Here is a 25,726-nt window from a genome sequence, read left to right on the forward strand (position 1 = left end):
CATAATAAATGAATTTAAAGCAAATTAAAAAGTGCATGGCGTGGACTATGTAGCCGAGCAAGATGTGGACGGGCCACGCCGGCATTATCGGGCGACGGTGGGAATCTTGGACGTCAAAATAGATATCATGACGGAGGGTTGCTGAAATAATAAAGATTGAAATATTTAAAAATTTTTCCTAATTTACATGGTTAATATAAATATCGGTTTGGATATATATTCCTCTCATCATAACGTTTAAAAGGTATTGAATTTAACTCAAAACACAATTTACAGGTACTGATATAGCCTTAAATAGAGTGATTTATTACAGTTACATTTTTATCAGTGCCATTTTCAGCTTTTACAATGTTATTAAAGCATTAATAATCTCAGTAAACCCACCCACAATCTTAAACCATAGATAGTCGTTCTCATCTGTAGCTTGGATCAGAGCCACAAGGAAGCCCACAGGGTCTGCCTCTGTCACTTCCACCTTCTGTTGCTTCAGTTTGATGAACGGCGGGGTTTTAGCGTCGGGCACAGCAACAACGTGGATAGCGATTCGAGCCGTGGAGCTTTTGTTAGGAAATCCGTGGTCAGTAGCTTTCACCTTAGGCACATATAAACACATTAAATGTCTAGCTGGTTTCATTTAAAGTTGGAATTATAAACATGCAAGCAATTGATAACCAAATATTGAAACAAAACAGCAAACTGTCTAATGTTACAACTACCACAAGGATGAGCATATATATTTAACAACTATATCTACATAACTGTAATGAAACTCATTTTATATTAAAAAAATAAAATGCCATTTTACACCTTCATATCGATGTGATCGGATATAGTTGTGGAGAGATACTTGGCCAGTTATTATTGTCTTGAACCATGACATGTATGCTGTCAAGTACATTAACAATGGATATCGGTTCTGTCTCAGAGGTATTATCAAAGGCATTGTCAAGTAGCATGTGAACTACATCCATAATCTGTATACTATCTATATGCACACGAGAAAGACACGTTAAAAATTTGCTTGTATTTCACAGCACGTTTGAAAATTAATTTTCAACCCTTCGAAAGTTGTCAAAGAGGCACTGCTGAGCTTAAAATAATATTTGCTTGGTGTAAGAAAATTATTAACACTTTTTCTTTCCCACAAGCCTTGACTCAAAAATGTGAGGGAAATTAAATGAAAATATTTTGTTTTCAATTTAAAGATATATTTATAAACAATCATATACAAAAATATAGAAAAATATATAGAAATATATAAAAATATATATTCATATATAGAAAAATACAATATTATACAATCATACAATAGAAAAATTGTATACTCCTGCCACTTTTCTGGTACAAGTATGTATAAGTATGTTAATACCAAACTCTTCTTACTTTGAAGCTACTTGTCAAATGTTACAACGCTTTGACCAAAAGCCATAACTTTACTTGCAATTTCATAACAAGGGTCTCAGCTATAAAGACCGTGTTGCCATTGGCAAACAGTAAACAAGCAACCTTTAACAAACACTTACTGTTTCGCAAAACAAGGGTACATTGTTGTATTGGCGTCAAAACTCTCGGCCGGAGGCGTTTTTACTGCGGTAGAACTGCGCGATTACCATGACACTCCGCGTCCCTTAGCTCGCATCAAGGTACATTACAAAACAGTTTCATTTTACTTTGATCTATATAAAGTTACTACATGTTATGCATTGCTCACAAAAATATACTTGTAAAGTAAAGGAAAACAAAATAATTTTAAACATTCTTTATGAGTAAATACTTTTTACTATGCTGTTACATACAAGGAAATTAAACACAGAAGCATATTAACGTTCATTTGTTGGGTATTTACTAAACATTATAACGATATTTAGTCATACGTGAGACATAAAAAACTATATTTACCTGGACACTAAATTTTATCTAACTATATTTTTACACATATATTACAACATATAAAGCTGATAATTAGTATGTCTACCATTGTTACTTGATTAGCTTCAATTTTTTGTTATAAAAGTTATTGGCAATTAAATAAAGTTAGTTACCCAATAACAATTTTGTTTCATAAAATCACATATACTGTTAAAATGTTTAGAATTATAACTTTTAGATTTTAATACTACACACATTATTAAATGGTTATCATAATAACGGTCATAACCGATTATAATTCTGATGACGTCTTAAAATCATAGTATTCAATAAAAATGAGTATATAAATCTGTATTCGTCTACTAATAAAAACACAAAACAGATTTATGCATTTTCGTTTGCAATTTCTTTTGTTAGCTTTCAAAAAGTGATATGTATTCAAAATGCATGATATAGTTTAATATAAGAAGAGCTATTCTTTGATGATATATGAAAAATGAAAATGTTAATAAAAAGGAGAGTAATTTGTTTTTGAAAATGTGTTCTATAAATGAAAATTGTGTAAAACTATTTTACCTATATAGCTCATTCAATGCTTTAATATGCTAATATATAGCCTCAACCGGCAACTGTTTAATGCTTGTGCTTGGGGTTTCTATAATCGGTAGCGAATATGTTTTCATTTGTATCATTAGTAACCATAAACAGAACAAGAAAATAGCAAAAAAGCTTTGTTTTAGATAAAGTGGGTTTAATTATATCATATTTTAATTTGCAACTATCATTTATGGAGTTAAAATAATTAAATAGAGGAAAAGTAGATAAAAATGAAAAGATTTGGTTTCAGCGCCCTCTTGCGTTTTAGTACTGTATTTTGTCTAGCTCATAGGCATTTTTTACTATCTAAACACTCATAAAACGTCATGAAAGTTACTTCACGAAGAAAAATTTGTATGTGTCTACTGACAAGATATCTTCAGAAAAATGTAGTATGTAACTTTTAAATTGTGCATAAGATTTAATTTATACATAGCCAAGAATGGGTTCAATGGTGACGCATGTTCAAGCACGTAATTGAACCGATCACCATGAAGCCTATCAATCAGAAGCTGACACAATTTCTCTGATGTCTTCCAAAGATTATAAAACTTGTATTTTCCGTATGATTGTGTGTCAGTCTATCAACGAAGCCCGTTACGACTCGTGGTTTGGTGTACTTTTATTATTTAATAAAATCACTAGTGAATGAAAAGCAACATAATTTGAAAATTATTTATTGTTTTTAGTTTAGCCGCTCAACATCATATATTTAAAAATATTTTGAACTCTAAGATAGTGGTATTTTAAATATCACGATTATATTATGTTATGTTTTGTATGATACCATGGATTATTCAGTAATCTTTAGACCTCTTTATGCCACTTCAGAAATCATAGTTCTCCGATTCTCACGATCACATGCAATCCTTACTTGAAACATTAGTTGAAAAATGGCTCACAGTACAACAAAAAGACTTAATATTAATACAATTTCGATAACACTATAATTATGTGCGATAAAACACAATACCCTGATGTTTTATTGCCCATCTCCAATGTATTTATTACAAACCGATTAGGTACATATTTTCTAAACATTGTTGTGCCAATTAATCGCAGAGATGCTAGATGACTAAACACAGCAGATTTGTAAACTTTTGTTTTAGAAATGGAAACCTAGTAGAATATTTGTCAACAAGATATTCAGAGATGCCTCCAAGGCCAAGAAAAATGAAAAGACATCCTCAAAGGGTGTCGCGATGACCCGTCTTATTATAGTTAAACAGAGTATACCTTACGGGCGAGAACGTTCAATTGTTCTTCACGGGCCATAGAGGGCAACATGCCCCTAAGAAAAGAAACAAGGAGCTTTGAGTACTGAAAATATATACTATGCTACTTCAAATAACAGTATAATCAATGATATATATTATTTATTCACATCAAATTTCATTTACTTGTTTTGTGTATCTTATACAGCTAAATTCGTTTCTGATTATATTTATATAATAATACCATAGTGTATATATATACCAAATTTTGGTTACAACGATTTAAGAATGTCTTGAATATGTTCTTAAACTTGGGCACTTTAGCTTTTGAGTATTGATAATATATACATAAGCTACTGTGCATTAAGTATTGATATATAGCACTTTCATCCCTTGGCGGCTATGATGCTCTAAACAAGTGTTTCTTGAGATATAATCAAAATATAATTTTAACTTCTTCTAAATAATAACATGGTGGTAGTTTAAATATTCTCGTATTCTATATAATTTACTTTATATTGAATGTAAGACAACTCAAAGGAGTTGCACTTAAAACTGTACATTTCAAACACAAAATTGGAAGAATATCTTTTGTAATAAAGTACTAACATTATTTTCTGATAAGAAAATGTAATCTCATTGAGATTTTAAGGTTGTGTTTTAGAAGATATTTCCTAAACACAGCTTAATAAGTTAAATGAACTAAAATTTACGGGGATATTGGTCTGGAACATTGCTTTTGCTTTAATTCCACACTAGTGGTCTAAGGTGGTTAAAAACTTAAGCCCATAAATTATAATGAATTAACATATTCAATTTATTTTCCATATTTATATAATTTGTAATTTTGAAGGAATCATTATTAATGAGCTTGTTTGTTTCATACCTGCTTCTCTTAAAATATTTAAGCCTCATTCATATTTCTGAGCGCTATTATGTGCGTAGTAAGTTTTTGAATCGTTTAATAAAATATTTATTGAAAACGGTTTTGTCATTTGCTTTATATATCTTGAATATAATTGTATAATTACAAATATTTAATTTTCATAAGCTGTCCTATCTTTTAAAAGAATTTACTGGTAACTTAAACATTGTTTTATATTACACTCTAAATATATCTTTAGATAAGATAAAGGAAACCTTACCACCAAGTCAAATTCTTGACCTGCCGAGAACATTTTATGAGAATATATCACTCCTTTCTCTGGGTGGATGTTGAAACGCCCCTTGCCACGGCCAGCCTTGATGCTGTACTCTATGTCTGCGTTCTTTCCTGTGTCTTTGTCTGTAGCTAAAACCTAAAAAAATAAATAGATTTCAAATAAATACTCCTAAATTAAATATTCCGATATTCCACCATCTATTAATAACCAATTCTAATATTTATAAAGAAAAGTTTCTCCTTATTTGGATTAAATCGTTTATAGTTGTTAAAGCAAGAAAGAGTTTTAGTATGTATTAATTTATAAAATCGTACTTATTGTAAACATTTTCTTATCTGATGAAGTGAAATATTTAATTATGTACAGTTATACTACCATAACGGATTTAAAAAAACACTTACCCTAGTTTGATTACTTTTTTAGGAAAGTAAATAAAAATAAAGCAATTTCAATTTTATTCAATGAAAACAAAATTCCAAGTCTACTTAGTACATCTGTTACATACCATTAATTTTACGATTGATAATCTGAAATGTGGTATATAACATTATAATAAGTATATAAAATTGGAGGAATTGTGTTAGAATTCTTAAAAACAAACATTAAACAGCCACCCACTTTATAACTTAACAACAACAACTTTGTAACGGAAATACAAACATAAACATTCAATAGAACACACTTAGAAAAACTACCAAGTAATCGAAGACAAAGCATTCATGCCCTGCGGAAATGTGTAACTTAATACAAACTTATGTACCTTTGTGTCATATAGTGTAAAGTTATTTCCTACTGTGTTGTATAGGTGTAGTAGTGAAGAATATCAGTTACATGAATAGCTTCAACACTGAATAAAACAATAAACAAAGTTTAGAAACATGGAAACATAGAGTTATTTACACAGTTATTTACCCGCATGAAAGGCTCGCCCAAGTACGGTTTATCCCATGCACTTTGGTCCGAAGACGTGTCAGAATGTAGACTACTACTACTAGACTCGTCTTCACTCTGCACCATTAACAATTCATTACTACAGAATAATATCCTAATACTCTTACAACCACTATAACAAGTAAGTACTGGATTAAACCTTTCCCATCTAAGAATACATTGTCTAGGCGATTATTTGCAAGAAGGTAAACTATACATACATCGATGCAGAGAGCCACTCTAAATGCCTGTATTGATTCTTTGCTAATCACATAACCTCTAGAAGACAATATGTACTGTACCTAGTGGATTTTAAAGACTAATACAGTACGTTGTCAAAATTTCAATTTTTGTTTTTATTTATTTTAATCAATTGTGCATAAAAAGACATTCATTGATTAGGTATGACATATGATGAACTAATCCAATATATTAAACTTTCTCTCGACGAATTTAAAATTATAATAGGAAATATTTCTGAATTTTCCTTTTTTATAGGAGCGATGAAAATATATTTATTCATATAGGGTAATTAAAAATCTACTGAGTATTAGGCTAGTTACTGTATTGAAAGTTTATGCTTAAACAAAAATTACAAAAACAACTTATAAGGAGTCAACCTATACCATTTATGATTATTTATTGTGGATGACTAATTGAGCTTACATTATAGTGGGAAATATTGAGGAATGCTTGAAAAGTGTATAGTGATGCGAACAGGGCTGGATTGACATAAGGGCTGAATGGACTATAGCCCAGGGCGGCAGAATTCACGGGGGCGGTAAATTTTGGTAAAATATTAAAATAATTAATTATTGCAAAGTTTAATTAAAAGTATGTGAAAAAAGTTACTTGTAATAAATTTGTATACATAACAATTTGTAAATTGGAATTGTTTAAACAATCATTCACTTAATATATATTCCATTTATTTTGTAGTCCTAACATTAATGAAATATGGGACGCGACAGTATTCGCCCGCAAGTAGTCAGCCGATAGCTCTGGGCCTCTGGGACTTGAAGGTATCGTTTGAAGTTGCCGAGCCCGCCGGCGCCGTCAGGCCAGGTGCCGCCTCTCCCACTAACTGATCCGCGGTGCCAACCACCAAGCGCCATGCGCCGCCGCTGTTCCAAAATCAGTTCAGTTTGAGTTGGGATTTTACTCTGATTTTATAGGTTATTTGTGTGTATCGTTTTCTCAATCACTCAACCATGGAACTATAATCAAGCAAAGTTGTGTAAAATAAGAAAACGTTTCTTTTTTAATGTCACGTTTAGGGGAATTTGTTACAGTCATTGGATAGATCGTATCTGGTAGAATATATGTATCTCTTTTATATACTTATTGTAATTAATATTTATTATTTTTAATACGATTTACTGCTTAGCGGGTAGGAAAATTTGTACATGACATTAGATAGAAAAATTAGGAAAATACGCTTCATTTATTTGTTAGGCTGAACTTTTGATTTGTGTTGTGTGATTAATTTACATTGCATTCGTAATATTTAATAGTTTAATTTAACATTATAACAATTACAACTCAATTCATTCTTATCCAGAATTAAATTTTTCCCCGTTTTCTTTTTAATTAAATTTCTAATTAAATATGTACAAATGACAAAATAATACATTTCCGATTACCTAAATCTAAGTATTATTAAAATCAGATTCAAATTATTGTATTGTTATTCATAAATATATCTTCTTTAATTTTACTGTCCTTAATCCAACAGAAATCTTTCGACTTCCTTTTTATGAATTTTTAAGTATTTGGCAGTTGATAAATGTTGTGGTAAAAACCCATATTTTACGGTAAAATCAATAACTGCATCTATAAGAAGCTTAACTCCAATGTTGACATTTCAACATATTTTATTTGAGTTGTATTACAAGCTTAGCGTGGCCGCCTCGCAACGACCAGGCTGAGACGTCGCGTTGACCCAACGCGGTACAAAGGTAAGCCTACATTGTTGATGGTGGGGGAGTAGATCGGCAAATCGTGGATATCCCAGGGGTGGCAAATCTTCATATCCGCCTCTGGATGCGAAGTTTAGAAATCAATTATTTGATTACGTTCTACGATACTGGATAGTAGAAAATCGTCGGAATGATTATTGTAGTCCCATAGACAGTTACAAACTATCACAAAAAGTTGTTAACTTCAGCCAGTGTTTCAGATAGTATTCCTGCTGAAAGCTCTTTCCTGTGTAATGAAAATAATCAACACTATTATGAACATTTTGAAAATCATTCATAAAACATCTCTCTAGTAAGCGGTCCGAGAAAGGAATTTAACATTCTATTCTTTCCTAGTGTTCAAAGAGCTGAATATTCAATCCTGGACAACTAACCTATTTTTAAGATTATGACTGCCCAATGCAGATCAGTAAAACACGTTGGAGTGGGCAGAAGAGATGTGAGTTTGAGAAAAATGTTTCTTTTTATGGTTTGTTTGTTTCTTCATGTTGATGAATATCAAACAGACAAACTGTCTGCTGGGTTGAGAATAAGCCGGCATAAAAAATTTAAAAATGCAGTCGCGATCAGGAAAACAGTATATGGTGTATTATTACAAAGAAATATTCCGTTAGACAATATCTGTTTCGCCAAACAAACAATAGAGTTAAATACACAGGAATGTCAAAATATTATGCTGGAAGGTTGTTTCTGAATGTGAAGAAAATGAGAGAATTTAATGATGGATCACCGGTACACTTTCACGTAGGCGTTCGAGTTTGTCTTCTTGAACTTTTCCAAACAAGATGATAGGATTTAGTTTTTGCCTACTGAAAAACCCCTAACCTCAAACCATTTGTTTTTTTCTCGGAGTTGTGCCAACTAACAGGTTTATAAATCAAAGTCAAAAACACTTGTCTGGGAAATCCAACAGGTGTTTGAACAAATACCACATGATTATGGTGGGAGCCATGGAATGTATATTCCAAAATGTTACGCACAAATATTGAAGATATTATAAAGTCATGTTAATTACGATTATAAATTTTATGTAATCTTATTACCCAAAAGTTACGTTATATAGACAAACGTATAGTACTGTGTACTGCGCAAAACAACTTTTACACCGTTTACTATGTTTGCTAATCATCCTTTCCGTGCAGACTATTCGGTTACTATCATAAATAATAATAATTATCTAATAACCAACATTCACCTGGAACACTGACTGTTTGTGACGGGTGTTTTGTGGTAGTGCCACATGGTAGAAGGATTGCTCAAACTGCGGTGGGTTGTCGTTCACGTCATCTACAATAACTACAACTCTGGTGGTAGACGAGAGAGGAGGATTGCCGTTGTCACAGACCGTTATCTGAAACAAATATTGTCTTCTTATTATACATATAAACGAAATTGTATAAGATCTACACATCTATTTAAAAGAATTGGTGAGCCAGCGCCTCCAAGTGTGATGAGGATGTGAAAGCCTTTCTACCCGAGAAGATAACGCATACAACATCTCTCAGTTAAGGTTGTTACGTGAAGTATATAAAGTTTAGAGTTGCTCATCTCTTGCAAAGTCTCCTGTCTTGAAAACTGGAATCGTGACTTCGCGTTCATCATCTCAATATTCGCATATCAGCAAATCCGACAAGCTTCTTTACCAATTTATGTACACAGTGTTTATGTTTGTCAAAATTTGCATTAATATAAGTGAAATTTATTTTTAAAACATTAACGTTAAATTATTTATGAATTAATACTTTGCCAAATATGTATTTAAATGTAAAAGGTATTATAGAATAAGTAGAATGTCTGAAGAAATAGAAATCTTGAATGATGGTTAGTCCGTTGTGGTGCCTGTACGTGGAATAATGAAATTAGCACACTTTAAATACCACGGTGAAACGGCTCAATATACCGATAAATAATCATGTAACTTTTCGTTGTATTTAAAATTAAAAAACTCTTTAAGACCAAGTAATGCATCAAGCTTATTGCTAGGTTATTTCAATGTAAGAATTTAAAACATTTAGATTAAGGTCATCATACACTCAAAAATCGTCAAATAGGGACAGTGAACTTTGCAAAACGTCTCTTAACTCAATAAGTAAACATTATAACATGAGTAAATAAATAAATGTAGGAACTTAAAACATTCATACTCTATTAAACATTTACGATGACAAGCTAATAAAAGTAATATTGATAAAATGTGTCTGTGTCTAATTAAAAAAATCTCTTACCTCAATGTCATGTTCTGCCTGGTATTCCCTGTCGATTTTATTTCTCGTTGTAGACAGAATTCCTATAAAAAAACAGACAAAAATGTTATTAGTAAGGGCCATGCCCTATTTACCTTTCAGAACTTCATTTGATGTCCTCGCAGACCTTACACAAGTTTAGTGTTCATGGTGACTATTTTGATCCTATAACCCGAAATAACCATAGAACTCGGTTGCAGAAATAGGAAAGTTGCCGAATAGCAATGGAGCGCAGAGTATAAGTATACTTATACTAAGTACACTTCAATAAGTGATCATGAAACTAATGAATAATACATTTTTTGAACATGTCAAATTTAAAACTACTCAACTCCATGAGTAAAGGTCGTAATTTCCATGCTGGTTTTCTCGGTAGATTGCACATGTTCCAAAGTTTAATTTTTTATACAGAAAGCCTTTAAGATAATGACAAAAAATTAAAAGCTGCTACGATTTTTATTGGCAATTAGCTAAACTTTTTATACATTCATAAACTTACTAAGAACAAACGGTTTTAGTACATTGGTAATTTCAGCTGGAGCGCCTAATGGCTGAAACAGGATGTCATTACGGAGATTACATTTTTAATTGCCAATTACAAAATGATCTCCGCCAGATAAGCCTGCATAGTCAGTTCACATTCAGCCTGGTCTGTAATGGGAATCCATGTAATAAGCAGACATCACGAATACAATTTGTACTTACAATTAAAGTTTAGAATTATAAGGGTATTTTAGTCTCGAGTGTGCATATAGTACTAATATATACAGAATAATGTAAGTAATATGCATGTTTTGTATATCTACCATAGTAAATTTAATGCATTACATTATTGAAACTTTCATAACTACTTAAAACATCCACGTTTACACGAAAAGTTGTTAATTAGACGATTAGAAGGATATTACATGGTATATACTCGTAGTAAAAGTTCTATATAAAATGTAAAGCCTCCAAAACATGCAGTGTGGTTTGGTAACAGAGCTCTTTCGGAATAAAAAACTAATAAACAAGAATAATGAATATTGTAGAATTTTCCATTTTGTAGTGCTGGAATTTTGGACAGAGGGAAATTGTACTAATACAATCCAATCTTTTAGTTCTAGTTCACTTCATAATTCGTATTTGATTGTGTTTCGTGTCCAATAATTAACGAAACAAAAGAAAGGCTTACTTGATTTATTTTTAACTAAATTATCTTGTCTATTTATTTCAGTAGGAATGAGTTAATACCCTTAGGACTAAAATATGTTTTCTGAAAATTCATCCATGAACTACTTAAAAATAAAGCATTTTATCACTACAATAAATATTTTATAACAAATATTTCATATATTAGGACAATGAAAGTTTTTAGTGTATGTAAAAGTCAAACAAAGAACATGTAAAATTACAAAACATAAAGACAAACGCTTTATAATAAGGGGAAAATAGTTCATGTTGGACAACCTTATTAAATGTAATTATTGTTGAATAACATACTCATTTTAAACTGTACTGATAGAACACTATAATTGAACTTTGGACTGTTTCTTTTATAATTATATATAACATTTAATTTTCTTAAGCCATTTCAAATTTAGATTCCGTAAAAATAGTTTACTAGTGTACAATTATTTGAAAAACCAAACCTGTTTTAGAGTCAATATCGAAAAATCCTTCTACGTTGCCGGCCGTGATGTTGAAAGTTATCCTCTGATTAGGGTCAAGGTCAGCATCTTCTGCGGTGATCTGTAGGATGGAAGTTCCAGCTGGCGAATTTTCCTGGACGTGGGGGTAATACACAGGCTCCGTAGTCAGAGGTATGTTGTCGTTTAAATTTGTTACTGAGACATATACCTGCGCAGAAATGTGCAACAAGACATTGCCACTTATCAAATTGGTAGCGTTATGAAGGTGGCTTCAAGGATCAACAAGTACAACAGACAGCACAAAGTATAATTTATTACACTTGATATCAATTCTGTTCCGTGAAATAAATATTACAGGGGTCTGGGTAAAAAATATCTTTTACATTTTTCGACTCATGTAAAAGTGATGCTAACACAATCCCTTTAATGACATTCTTCAATCACACTACAAAGTTTAACATTGAAACACCAAGTGTTAATGTAGTTTAGGAGCTGACACCATTGTGCATTAGATAAGCGTACAACTTAGTTTTTCGTAGAATTTACAGAGGAATTCTCCTATTATAAATAAATCGATCGTCAGCCGCGCAACATTTTGATAGAAATCGAAATTGGAGCATGCTGGTGTAATTAAAATGTTTTAACAACAAGTCTTTTCTCAGATCACATTTTCCTTAGCCTGATATCCTAATAATCAATCATCGAACACAGAAATGCCAGTTTCACAATATAACATAAAAATAAACAAAAATTCATGCTTTTAGTTAAAAGATCGGCCGTTTGATTACAACAGACACAGTTTATATGTGCATTTTTTTTTAATAAAACATTTAATAAGTATAATAATTAAAGACAAAATTTTGTTTAATATATTTTATCCCCTAAGCTATCATGGTTGAATATCGATTTATTTATTTACCGTGCTGACTCAATTAGAATGTATTTTGTACATTGTAAATTGGCTTTTGACCCCTGATCTGTATAAGTGTGTACAGTGTGTCCAAAGTATTTTGATGAGGACTAGAACCATTAAAACCTAGCGTTATAAGTGTAATATTAAGGACTGTAAGACTCAACAATACAATCAGGGCTAATTTAAATTTCAGTCTCTGTGTTATAAATAAAGGACTAACATGCACCTTACCTCAAGGCGTGCTCGAAGTGGCACCATCCCATGATCCTGTGCAAACACAGTCAACCAGAAGTGGCTCTCAGACTCTGCGTCTAGCGTGGAGATCGTTCTAATTACTCCTGCAACAAGGAATGTTGGTTAATACATCAAACGTGAAATTGAATTGTTATGGCCAAATAGCACACTCAAATCATCATACTAATTTAAAAGCCACATGAATTCATTTTTATAATTCATTCAGTTGACCTTATAAATCATACGGCTAGTATTTATTAATATTCATTAGACTTAAATTGAGAAAAAAGGTAAACATATAATCTCTACTCATGCAAACACATCACTACCACTAGAAATATATAAGTTTAACACATAAACACATTTCAAAGTTTACATTCAACTTATTTTCAAATTCACTTCGATATGAAACTGATAACCTTAATAAATATAATGAAATATATATTTTATACATGCATAATTAAGTTAATAGGTGTAAAGTATTTGAATAATAAAAACAAATGCTGTTTTATAAACCATACATTTTATATAACTCAGGTAAGGCATATATTTTTACAAAACTGCATAATAATAATTATAATTATTTTTAAACTGCATGTCCTGAAGAATAAAAATGGACTCGAAGGAGGAGTACATTAATTTGGCTGGATTTGTAAATAGATGTATAAACAATGAAAAGTTACATCATTATTCTAAGTTAATAAATAATTGTAATGGCCATAGTAAGACATACTTGGGTGTAGGTAAAGGAGCACTGTATAGAAAAAATAGTTGTATAGAAGCATAGAAGTAAACGATTGTCCACTGCAAGTAATGGAAAATGAATCAAGTAACAAGTTGATGCTATACCGGACCTTAAAATTAATACATTCGGGTGTGACATGCTTTTTTTAAGAACAACTACCTTTTATCTGATGTCTTGGTAAACAAATTTGATATCGACGCGATGGATATTTATAAAATAGTACATAGGGTGAGTACATAAGTAGTTTTGGGATAGATGGCATTAGTAGCACAGTTCTTAAAAATAATGTAGATATAATTGTACTGTTATTGTATTGCATGTATGAAAAGTCTCTTACATGAGGCATAATCCCGAATTACCCTTAAGGTCACTGTAGTGGCACCTGTATACAAGGAAGGGGCCGGCAAGGAGCAGTCATCATATCGTCCGACTTCTCTCATAAACACCATGGCTAAGATATTATACACTCTAATAAAAGAAACATTATTAAAGTACTTTCAAGATTTGTATATGTTTTCTTGCAAACAATATAGTTTTTACCTTGTGAATGAACCGAACTGTCCTTGATAAACATATGTCATATAAGGAATTAAGTTATGCTAATGTATTTAAGGTTTAGTATATAGCTATATTGATAAGAAATTTGAGAAAATACGTTATTTGAGGCTTTGAATTTGTTGATATCTTTTTGCAAGCATCTACAAGTAGTAAAGATAGATAATGTTCTGAGTGAGGTTCTAGAATTGCAATATGGAATAGCTCAAGGCGATTGTTGGGCCCCCGTATGTTTTTAATTTATATTAATGACGTTCTAGATATTGACTTTTCCGTCTCATTATTTTTATATGCTGATGATACAGCTTTGGTGAGTTCATCTAGCAACATAGCCTCTCTTAAGATAAATATTCACAAATATTTAATAATGGTATCAGAATCGTTGACTGCCAATAGGTTGATAATTAATGTATCCAAGACTAAATGTATTCTGATTTTTAATGGCATCAAGCCTAAATCTGTCTTGCAAGGTATCTTTAATTCGTTCTGCATAGCCACTAATGCTTGTGGCTATTTTAAATGTTCAAATGTAGAAATAGTCGACAGTGAAAAATATTTAGGAATGTATGTTGACTATCAGTTAAAATGGGGATTCCATATCTGGCTAAGAAACTGAGGAAACTCAATAATGCATTGTATCACATGGAACAGTTTTTGAGCTTCGCATTATTAATACTGTTATAAATGTCATGGTTCAAGAGCACAATGAGGTATGGTGGTATCTTTAGCACAGTATTAATGAGCCTGTGGTAATGAGGCAGATGCATGTTTTGCGAACGTTATTTGGCCTTCGGCGTATGGACAAAACTAGTTACTTGTTCACTGATAACAATATCCTAACTTTTAAACAAGTGTATGAGTTAAACGTATTGATGTAAGGATATGTTTATAGGCTCTTGCAGGGTTATCCCATTAAGATGTTGTATAGGGAAACTAGAGCTGTTCAATTCACATTTCTGGATGTAAGAGATTATTTTAAAGAAATTGCTAGGCATCCGCTTTCTTAGGCTGGTCGAACTATGTTTCTTAAACTGGTTCAGATATATGGATATGTTATATAATTTGAAATAAAGGCAAAATTTGAGATGAATTGTTTAACAGATTTAATGGAGAATTCAATAAGCTCTTATATATAGTAATTCAGGAATGTTGTTTTCTATCTATGTCATTACTCAATTTATTTTTATTCATTTCCACTTTTTAAAAACGATATTAAAGTCATTTGATCAAGCATAAATTTCAATGTACTGTTGTCGTTATTATGTAAAATTATTGTTGTTATTTTGTTTATTTGTTTCTAATTTGGTTTGCAACTTGCCACCACAAATACATATATAAACTTTTATCAGGCTGTTTAACCATGGTTGAGGAACCTTTACGCCTCGAATATATACATCACCTACTTTGACTCGTTTAACTGCACTACAAACTCACAGCAGCCCTTTATATTCCTCTTGGTGCACTTTTCAGTTGCAACCTACAGCAGTCCCTGAAAGTTTTTTGAATCAATATACTATATATGTTGACCAGATTTCTTAAAAAAATTCAGTTTATGAATCTATGTACATACTATCAAAACAATACTTTGATTGATTAACAATATGACATGTTAGCAATAGGCATGATTACAATTTTTTGATCTGCCTACTATAAAAACAATATTTTGAGTGATGAAAATCTGGAAGCTTGTTTAAAAAAAAAAATCACTAAAAACAATTTTTTTATAGTTTGAAAGAGTATAATACACATAAAATTTACTTTTCCTTACAGGTATTCTGCTCATGCACTGAATTTTGAATTTTTATTACACTCTGCTCCTTTTATGACTACGTAAATGGAGTTTGTAGATAAATACTAGAAACATTCGAGTTCTGGTTGTTCATTTCAACTTTTATTTTTACTCCCAGTTATTTCGAGCTTTGGCACACATTATGCCTCATACCTATCCTTAAAATGGGGTACAACCACTGGAACAGCTGTAAATAATTTTTTCCGTATGTCCAGAAAAACTAAAGTTGAAACTAATATGCTCTCAGCAGATAACTAAAACAAGTTTTGTGAAGATCGACAGCCAATACGATTTCAATGAAATTGCTATGCCTAGAAGAACTATAATTAGTTTTTCAACTTTCCTATATCCCATAAAGTTGAAATTTGGCTAAAAAATGTCTCATAATTATCCTCAAAATGGAGTTACAACCCCTAGAAAGTTATACTTAAATAAATAATAACTCATAAAATAAATACAAAAGCAAAAAACTTTCTTAAACATTAAAAATCCATAGGGAACGAAATGGCTATGTAACCCTAAGAAGAGCTTTAATTTCTTGTAAATGACTTAAATAGGAAAGATTTGACGGACACGTTTATTATGGTGTCAAAAGTCTACGTGCACCGGAAATATTTTATATTGGAATTAGATTCCTATGTCTGGAAGTAGACTTGTCAGATCAGAGTATGTACATAATTTTTTAATCGGAAAAAGGCAAATGCTACTATAGCCCGGAAATACCAGTTAACGAAAATAGATTATTATAGGAGTGTAGTAGTTTTTTAACAAAGAGGACTTAACAAAGATTACAAGGAGTGGGAGAAGATGCTTTATAATGCATATTATGACTCAAAGAGTTAGTACAAGATAAGAATTGCCCCATATCGTTACATTATTTTTGACTGAAGTTGGTCTATTAATATGTTATTGGTTACTGCAGAGCAGTTTGAAAATTTCGTTGGTACTGATACTTCACTCTCCAACTTAAGGGTCTCAAAAAGAGTTATGATTGAAAGGTAAATTATTCTAAAATATATCGCGAGATTTGAATATGTTCTATAGTGCAATTTAAAAAGTATACGCCTATGATTGAAGTATTATTCAATTTAAAATCACGTGCAAAACAGCAGGTATGTGTCAGTTTTACAAACCGTTGTATAGATAAAGGTGGGGTTACACATAGCCTGTCGTGCTCCTGCCGTGACCGTGCCATGTCTCTGCCGTGCGATTTTGATAACCGGTGATCGGTCGCTGCCGTGCCACACATTACGTGACGATGCTCTGAAGGATTCAGTTGTTAAATTTGGACACGGACGAGGTGGACGTTGTGATTGCAAAAGCTGCTTATGTCGTGTTACGTTAACGAAAAAGTAAAATTAACCGTAAAAGACATATTGGTTACACAAAGTATTTCGGGCGGGAGACGAGGAGGGAGAGTTCCAAATTCTTTTTTGAAGGTTGAAGGAAGACCAGCTTTATTTTATGAGAAACTTTTGGATGGGATTTGAACATTTCAAGTATGTGTTTCACATAATTCCAAGGTCGAAAAAAACACAAAATGGAGGAAATGTATTTCTAAAGAAGGAAGACTTGCCTTGACCCTTACGTCGTTGTAAACTTTGTATTATTAATATTAATGTAATATTATTAATATATATATATATATATATATATATACATTCATATTTTGTTTTATATTATATATAAAACACCCTGTCGGGTCACAAAATAACCGGTGAGGCGCCGGCTGGGTGCCCAACAGGTCATCTTTGTAAAACGGTCCCCGCCCCTGCCATGCTCCTGCATTGCCACTGTCGCCAACCCGCCCTCGCTAGCGATCGGATGAAAACGGAAGAGGCGCGCAGGTGCACGGCAGGGGCATGGTAGGCTATGTGTAAATTGTGAATCTGCCGTCACATGTAAACTAAATGACAAATCAAAAATAACTATTCTGACTAAAACGGCACGGTAGGGAGATGGCAGGCTATGTATTAATCCACCTTAAAATTAACTACTTACTTCCAAACAGATAATGTAAGTTAATCTATTTGGCTAATAGGGATCGATTTTATCTAGACGATATTCTTATTTTATTTATTTAGATTACAAAAATATACGAGACATAGAGAGTAGTGGGCAGAGAATTCGTTTAGAACAATCCTGCATGGTTTGACATTATTGGAAATTTTGGAAACAACCGCAGTTTCCTGATGTGAAACGGGCTGTAGTATAAATCAAACCATACCTATCTTTAGATACAAACGGATCTTTGTAACAATTCCTTCCTATTCCAACTATTTACTCTCTTGTTTCAGCTTCAATTTATAGGAATGTATAACTTTATAATTAAGGAACAGGTGTTATCAGACAACTTTTACAGTTGATTCATTGAGTAACGACAATGTAGACCTCTGTGCTTTTTTGATGCATAGAAGCTCTTGCTTGAACACTATCGGCAGAAAATTTATTTAGTAAATAATTGTGCCATTGGTGAATGATAAAGTTGTATTTAATTCTGAAGATGAAATATAATGTAAGATTATATTTCAACCTAAAAACAACCTTTTAATGTGTCATTAAAACATTATTACCACAACTATAGACAAACTCTAAGCACTTCATTAAAACACGCTAAGGAGAGAATATTATCGTTCTAAAATTACTGAAAACAGAAAAGACTCTAAAATGTTTTAGGGAATAGTAAATGAATTGGCGGGTAGGGTACAAACCAAGGACTCATTTCCAATACGAAAGTTTTCTGCCGACAAATTCAAACATTACTAACGATAAAATTACCCAAGTAGCAAATGATTTCAATAATTATTTTGCGTCTGTTGGGAAATCGTTAGCCGATACAATTAAACCCGGTGGGGGACCCAGTGGTGAGCGATAGCGACTATAGACTGGATTGTGACATTTACGTTACGTACGGTGACAGAACTGGACATAATACGGCATGTAACAATTTTACGTGGAGGCTCTGCCCCGGGTCATGATGGCGTTTCTGCACGGGTCCTCAAGGACAATTTAAGCACTTTTATGAAACCACTGCTATACTTGATCAATTTTAAGTATTACCCAGGGAATATTCCCTGATAATTTTAAGTTAGCTAAAGTGTACCCCTTTGCACAAGTCAAACAGCTTTACTGGTAAAAACAACTTTCGTCCGATATCCCTCTTGAGTGTCTTTGCTAAGGTACTGGAGAAGGTAGTTAAGGAACAGCTTGTACACTTTCTCCAGGTAAACAATGTGCTTTCTCAGTGTCAGTATGGGTTTAGAGACGATAGGAGTATTTCGGATGCGTTGTTTGATTTAAATAAAGAATTAAATAATGCAATCTCAGAAAACAAAAAATCAATGCTAATCTTTTTTAGACCTCGAAAAAGCCTTTGACTCTGTTGATAGAAATAAGTTAATAAATAAATTAGAAACAATTAGGCGTTAGGGGGCATCACCCTTACTTGGTTCCAGAGATTATTTTACCAATAGAAAACAATATGTCTCAATGTGTAATGTTAGTAGCGATGCAATTAATGTAGACTACGGTGTAGTTCAAGGGAGTACACTTGGGGCCAATTCTGTTCTTATTACATAATAAACAATATTGCCAAGCTAAATTTTAAACGGGAAAATAACATTATTTGCCGACGACACAATTATTTTTCTAAAAGGAAATTATATGGGCGGATGTGAGACGAGAAGCATTAAATGATTTAATGTTACTAAAAAAGTGGTATTGATCAGAATGTCCTTTCCTTAAATATAACTAAAACAAAATTTATGCCAATCTCTTTGAATCCTCAGTCGGATTATGTCTTAGAAAATCTGATCATACATAATTGTGGAAATCATAGTAAACAGTACCTGTAATTGCGAAGCAATCGAAAAAATAAACTCGTATAAATATCTTGGCGTTATTATAGATATCCGTTTGAAATGGTCAGATCATATTGAATATCTCAAACAAAAGACCCGAAAAGTATATCTTTGCCTTTAAGAACCTTAGTGATATTCTTGCTGTTCAAGAAATGAAAATGGTATATTATGCATACATGCAATCTCTTTTTGCATTTGGGATAATTTCTTGGGGGGCAGCTTATAAATCAAATCTTGATCCTCTGTTTACGGTTCAGAAATCAATTTTGAAAGTAGCTTTTAAAAAATGTCATAGATTTTCAAACATCCATTTTATTTCAAAGAAACTAAAATTTTTACAATAAGACAACTTTTTATAAAATTTCTTTTATACACATGTATAAAAATTTAGATGATTTATTTGAAAGAACTCAACACACCCATAACACACGTTATTTCTAGATCAACAGGAATTCTACCACTGCAATTAACTAAATCTTATTCAAACACCAACTCATACTATCTAGCTCACGTCCTTTTTATTAATATAAGTAAACAGTTTCCTAATTTTAGTTTTTTCAATGAAATTTCTACAATTATCTTTAAAAGGAAAGTTTAACCAGTGGATATTATCATTTGTCTATTGAGGAGGGCCGAGGCAGTGTTTGTCTACGAACTACGGGCAGACAGTTTGACATTTGAACAGCCACCACTCCTATCCCATCATTATTCATTATCACTACCCCATTATAATCTGCGGTGACCCTGCTTATTTACCCTTGTTGCTAATATGTAAAATGTTTTTTAAAATTAATAATATTCAATTCTTTAAAACAGGTACATATATTAAAATTACACGGTTTTTTCCTTTTAATATATTCATTCCAGATTCACGTGTGTATGTGGTATATAATAGTGTAAATTATTTTGTATTATATTTTATATTCATTTTTTTTTTATGTATATCCAGTCCGTTATTTCTTCAGGGCGTGAGCAACTCGAGTCTGAGCCCATGCAGGCTCATTTCCCGAGGACAATGTTTTTATACATGATGTTATTTTTATGATGTTTATTTTATGATGATTATTTCTTATGATATTTATTCTTTGTTCTCATTTCAAACTCCGTTCGGTAATATAATACAAATTTTTTAGAAGTTAATTGTAAGGTTTGGATTGTAATATTGTACATATATTTGGGAAATAAAATCAATTCATTCATTCATTCATTCAGATAAAATAAAAATTCTTATTCATATTTATTTTTTTTAAAACCCTGGCTTATATGCTATATTATACGTCCGTGTTTACTTGAATGTTTAGTTCAAACGAAACGGTGAAGAAGAATATTGCCTGTAATCCTTAATAAGGCACGATTTACCAATATGAAAGGCATATATTAAAAATAAATGTTTGTATAAAATATGTATTGTAATTGAAAATAATATTAGAGTTGACATTTGTTATGATCATAGTTGCAAAAGCATCATTGAACATTGGAAGCTAGTGAGCAAAGCGAGTTGGCCCAGCCTATTGATTTGATTTCATTACATTTCATATATTTTGTTCTCCACTCGATACTGAGTAAGTTTTTTCATTGAAATATTTACAAAAATATATAAAAGAGAGTAATAAGAGGGTACAAATAGAATATTAATTAACCATTCTTAAACTGTATGAACAAATATCTTTGTAGGTTAGTTTAACCACATACAAACATATGAAATGTTTTTAGAGGTGAAATAAATTATTCATATGGTTATTGGGTTCTGAGGTGAAGTGGGTAAGTTCAGTTTGTGCTGGACCTGTGTTAAAACTACTGAGTGTGCACATTCTGTATTCTTCCATGATACTGACATACCTCAATAAAAATAACCGCCTCTCTGTATAAAGTTAGTTATGTGTAATGCAGAGTAAGAGCACTAGCGTCGTGATCTTCATTCCTTATCCACCGTTAGCAGCGCTGTACTTGGAAAGTGGACTATTTGCGATTATAGTGAGCCGACCCTAATAGAGGCATCAACTCGTCACTTGCTACCCCATTAACGGAGCGAGTGAGAGAGTTGATAAGTTCACTTCACGGCAGCCTGGGTGCGCCACAGTACAGCCTGCCATATGCCCGTGAATCACGCCACATAGAGCGTCCTTATGTGCTCACTTATATCGTTGAATGGGTTATATCTCGTGTAACTACTATAATCAGAGGTAGTATGTATAGTAGTGGTGAGAGTACTCTTGGGCATAGAATTATATAGAATATAAATACATTATCGTGGTTTTATAGTATAAGCTGATATAATATAAGGTATAATATAATAGTTATTGCAGTGCTAAGAGAGTACATAATAATCAGTGGGTGAATTGAGGGTTTTATATCTGTATCCCATACAACCTAAGAAAGCAGAGAAATTAAGCAAATGTTTCGTAAGAAGAGAGAGAGCATGATTTATAAGAAAATAGTATAACACTGATAATACTCAGAACAGTGATTTCCGAGAAACTAGAATGTTACAGGTATCTTGTTCCGATTTTAATGTGTATAGCAATGCATTGTAATCCGAATGTTATAAAACAGAAATTAAAATACAACTTACAGTTGGTGGAATCTGGAAATAAACATTATCTAAAAATACAGTTGTATACAAAAAATTACAAAGGTTTTTATATTTTTCCCTATTCGTGTTAAATAAGGCACGTCAAATTTCCTATTATGCATACTGTTGATTTTAAATATTTATTTTTATTTTTGTCAAATAATGAGTTGAGTTATAACACATGTTTATGTAAACTTAATTTGGTTTTGTAGGAAAAACAGTGTTTTATAAAACTATACATCAGAATAGATGCCAATTGGTATAGAACCCTACAGTGTTTATATTTATGACATTTAATACAGTTTATAACTTTATCTGTACACAAATTAATGTGTAACAGATTGTTATGTTACACATTATATAATTTTTAGGCATTGGAAATGTACAGACCTTTTTATAGAATTTTAGTATAATATGGCAATATTAAAAATGTTTAGTTTAAAGTCAATACACTTCAGTAATACGAATACAATATGTTAATTGTAAAACACATTCTGTTTTTATCATGTTTTATAATATGTGACCATTGTAATTGTTCCACTAAATACAATACTGTGCCGAACATTTTATAATATTTGTAATATTTGAGAGAGAAAAGACAGACATGATATCCAAGCCAGAGAGTTGTGTTTGACTGTCAGGGGTTTCGTGTTACCTTGAGTGACGTTTGGATGTGGTGCTCGTTTGTATTGATTGAGACTTCCACTAACTGGAGAAGCTTCCTGTTTTAAAAGCCTTACTCCCGAAACAAAATACAATGTTAAAAAGCTTCTTAGACCACGTACTATTTACTGCAACATATGATACGAGATTAGACCTACTATTAACAATAAAACGCATCTTATTTCTACTCTGATTATTTTCATTTTGGTGTTAAAATGTTATATAGATTAAGAACAACTGTATATAAATTCTATATAAATAACTGAACTCAAGAGACGGTAGTAGACATTCCTTTTAACCTAAGTAGTCTTTTTTGCTTATGTCTACATATATTTTCTTAGTAAGGGTAAAAACTCACACTCAACTGTAAACCTTAATTAAACTTATCCGGAAGTAAAGTCTAACGCCCGGGATAGATACGTTTGGTCATACAATTCATAAAGATAAGTAACGAATTGAAAGATATTACAAATTTAAGTGCATTCATAAAGTTAAATTGCATAATATTCTCAATTAACATAGTTAAATATATTTTTATTTGGTGTTTTATTGATGTTAGTATAAAACATATAGTATGATCCGATAACAAATTATTGTTTGATATTAAAATTTACCATCATATAAGTAAATCAATTTTAAAATATTTGAAATTAAAAATATGATAATATTTTCAAAACATTACCTAAATTTAATTGACAGGAAACATATTTTCACTCTTCGTACTGCATTGTTTCGAGCTAAATTTCACCAGAGAGGCTAAAATTTTAGTTTTAGTTACCATTAAATATACATACATAGCAGTACGAAGAGTGAAAATATGTTTCCTGTCAAATAAATTTAGGTTATGTTTTGCAAATATTATCACTATATTTTTAATTTTAAAATATTATCTTTATAAAAACCTTCCTTTGAATCTATGGAATATAAACAAAAATTTAGCCTTATTGGTTAAGGCGATCCCAAGATTAGCGCTTATCGACACATTCAGCGACGTATTTTTATTCACGAGATTATTTAAAACTTCAATATTTTGAAATCATCCCGTACAAATTTTAATATTTACATTCAATAAATATTACTCCAACACTATATTATATTATATTTCTTTTAGTTACCATTTTAAAAGAGTTTTTTTCCGGTTATAATTAGATTCTGTTTTTTATACGATTTATTTTGTTACAGTATTAATTTCTTAATATAAGAATATCATTTGTTGGGTTGGACTGGATAAAGTTATGACAATTATGTTTGTTGTCATTGGTTTTGGATCTATAGGCAGGAATAAACAAACTAGAAGTAAAATGTTCCTGGGGTATATTTTAGTGTTATTTCGTTAACATAGCTAGTAATAACCTATTATTTAGTAAAAGGATGTTTACCCAAACTTCAAAAATAAAAATAAAACTTTTTAGATATACTATTGTTTGTTTTAATTTATGACAAGAAGGTCAGACCATTTGTAAAACATTTTAATCTGAATAGATCCTTGCGCTTGTTTCCGGAATGGCAGAATACTCATGGTATGTAACGTGGTGGGGCGTATCCTGTTGAGAACTTATGAGGAGAAATAGGGCAATATCTCAGTCATGAAAGCTTGGAACAATGGGGAGGCCAGCTCAATGCCAGCTTCTCCGTTCAAACTGGTAGAGGACAGAATTCCCTCATGTCCAGGCTAGCAACAGCCTTATATACGAAAGGAACTCCACACAATCTAATAGTCCTCTTCTGCAGTAAACTAGACATATAGATTAATCCTTCCATCCCAATATCTCAACAATCTTTATTAGTGATGTGCCGCTCCTGACATCCATAGGTTAGCCCAGATATAACTGAAACGTCAGTTTATGCTACATCTGTGTATATTCAACCTTAATAATTATATAGCCCTTCAACAAGTAAGTTTTTTTCTGAGGAATACATTTACTGCTATGTGTAGTTTTAAACATTAAAGTAGACAAAATCAATGATTTTTTGGGCTGGGATTATTAAAATTTTTACTTGTCACGATCAAAGTAGTTAAATCTGGGGTACATGAGATAAAACTAGAGTGCTATGTATTTATATTTAAGTACATTGTTAAAGCTGTGAAATATTTTACTTAGATGGTGGTGGCTCATTAAACTGCTATGTTTCTTGAAACTTTCATATGTTGCAGAATCATGACGAACTATACGTCTCAATAAGAATATACGGTTTCTTGTTCACAAACTGTCATATATAGAAAATGCCAAGCCAAGACCAAAATATATGCAATGCAAATGAAGTTTGTCCATATGTATAACAATAAAAACTGTAGTCACAAATATTACATATTTATTGATTCCTGAAATATTAAGCATTGTACATTTAAATTGTAATTTCCTTTAACTAGCATTTTGTTGGATTATATAACCATAAGCACTGTATACTATTGGAATCTGTACAGTAATATTAATAACTCTACATTACATGTAAATGGCATAGTAAAGTAATTGTTTACTCCAATATAAAATCATAGTAAACAGTCCCAGAATACGTTATCACTAGTCTCGTAAAAACATATTCAAATTTATATCTATTTCAATATTAGTAACATTCATTCCCCGCCTATTATGGATCATTAACATAATAAAATGAGGTAATAAATATTTAACATTTTTCGTATTTTCATGATATAGTATATGTATATAAATACTGCCCATTTAAACATTAGAAAATCTATAATATTAGTTCACCTGCTAACCAACGCAATATGGAGAACACATTACATATGGGGGTTGAATGTTAATG

At 31.6% G+C, this 25,726-nt stretch overlaps 1 protein-coding gene across 1 annotated transcript in view; it reads right to left on the minus strand.

Annotated features, from left to right (window-relative positions):
* Positions 1–25,726, minus strand: part of LOC124357498 (fat-like cadherin-related tumor suppressor homolog) — a 107,479-nt gene that overhangs the window by 73,537 nt on the left and 8,216 nt on the right. Inside the window, exons 2-7 of the mRNA XM_046809351.1 lie at positions 12,771–12,877; positions 11,627–11,834; positions 9,978–10,039; positions 8,948–9,103; positions 4,826–4,978; positions 385–592 (exon numbers count right to left, since the gene is read on the minus strand). Coding sequence (XP_046665307.1) covers positions 385–592; positions 4,826–4,978; positions 8,948–9,103; positions 9,978–10,039; positions 11,627–11,834; positions 12,771–12,877 — 894 coding nt within the window. The remainder of the gene's footprint in view (positions 1–384; positions 593–4,825; positions 4,979–8,947; positions 9,104–9,977; positions 10,040–11,626; positions 11,835–12,770; positions 12,878–25,726) is intronic.

Source organism: Homalodisca vitripennis, chromosome 3, assembly GCF_021130785.1.
Source record: "Homalodisca vitripennis isolate AUS2020 chromosome 3, UT_GWSS_2.1, whole genome shotgun sequence".
Taxonomy (NCBI): domain Eukaryota; kingdom Metazoa; phylum Arthropoda; class Insecta; order Hemiptera; family Cicadellidae; genus Homalodisca; species Homalodisca vitripennis.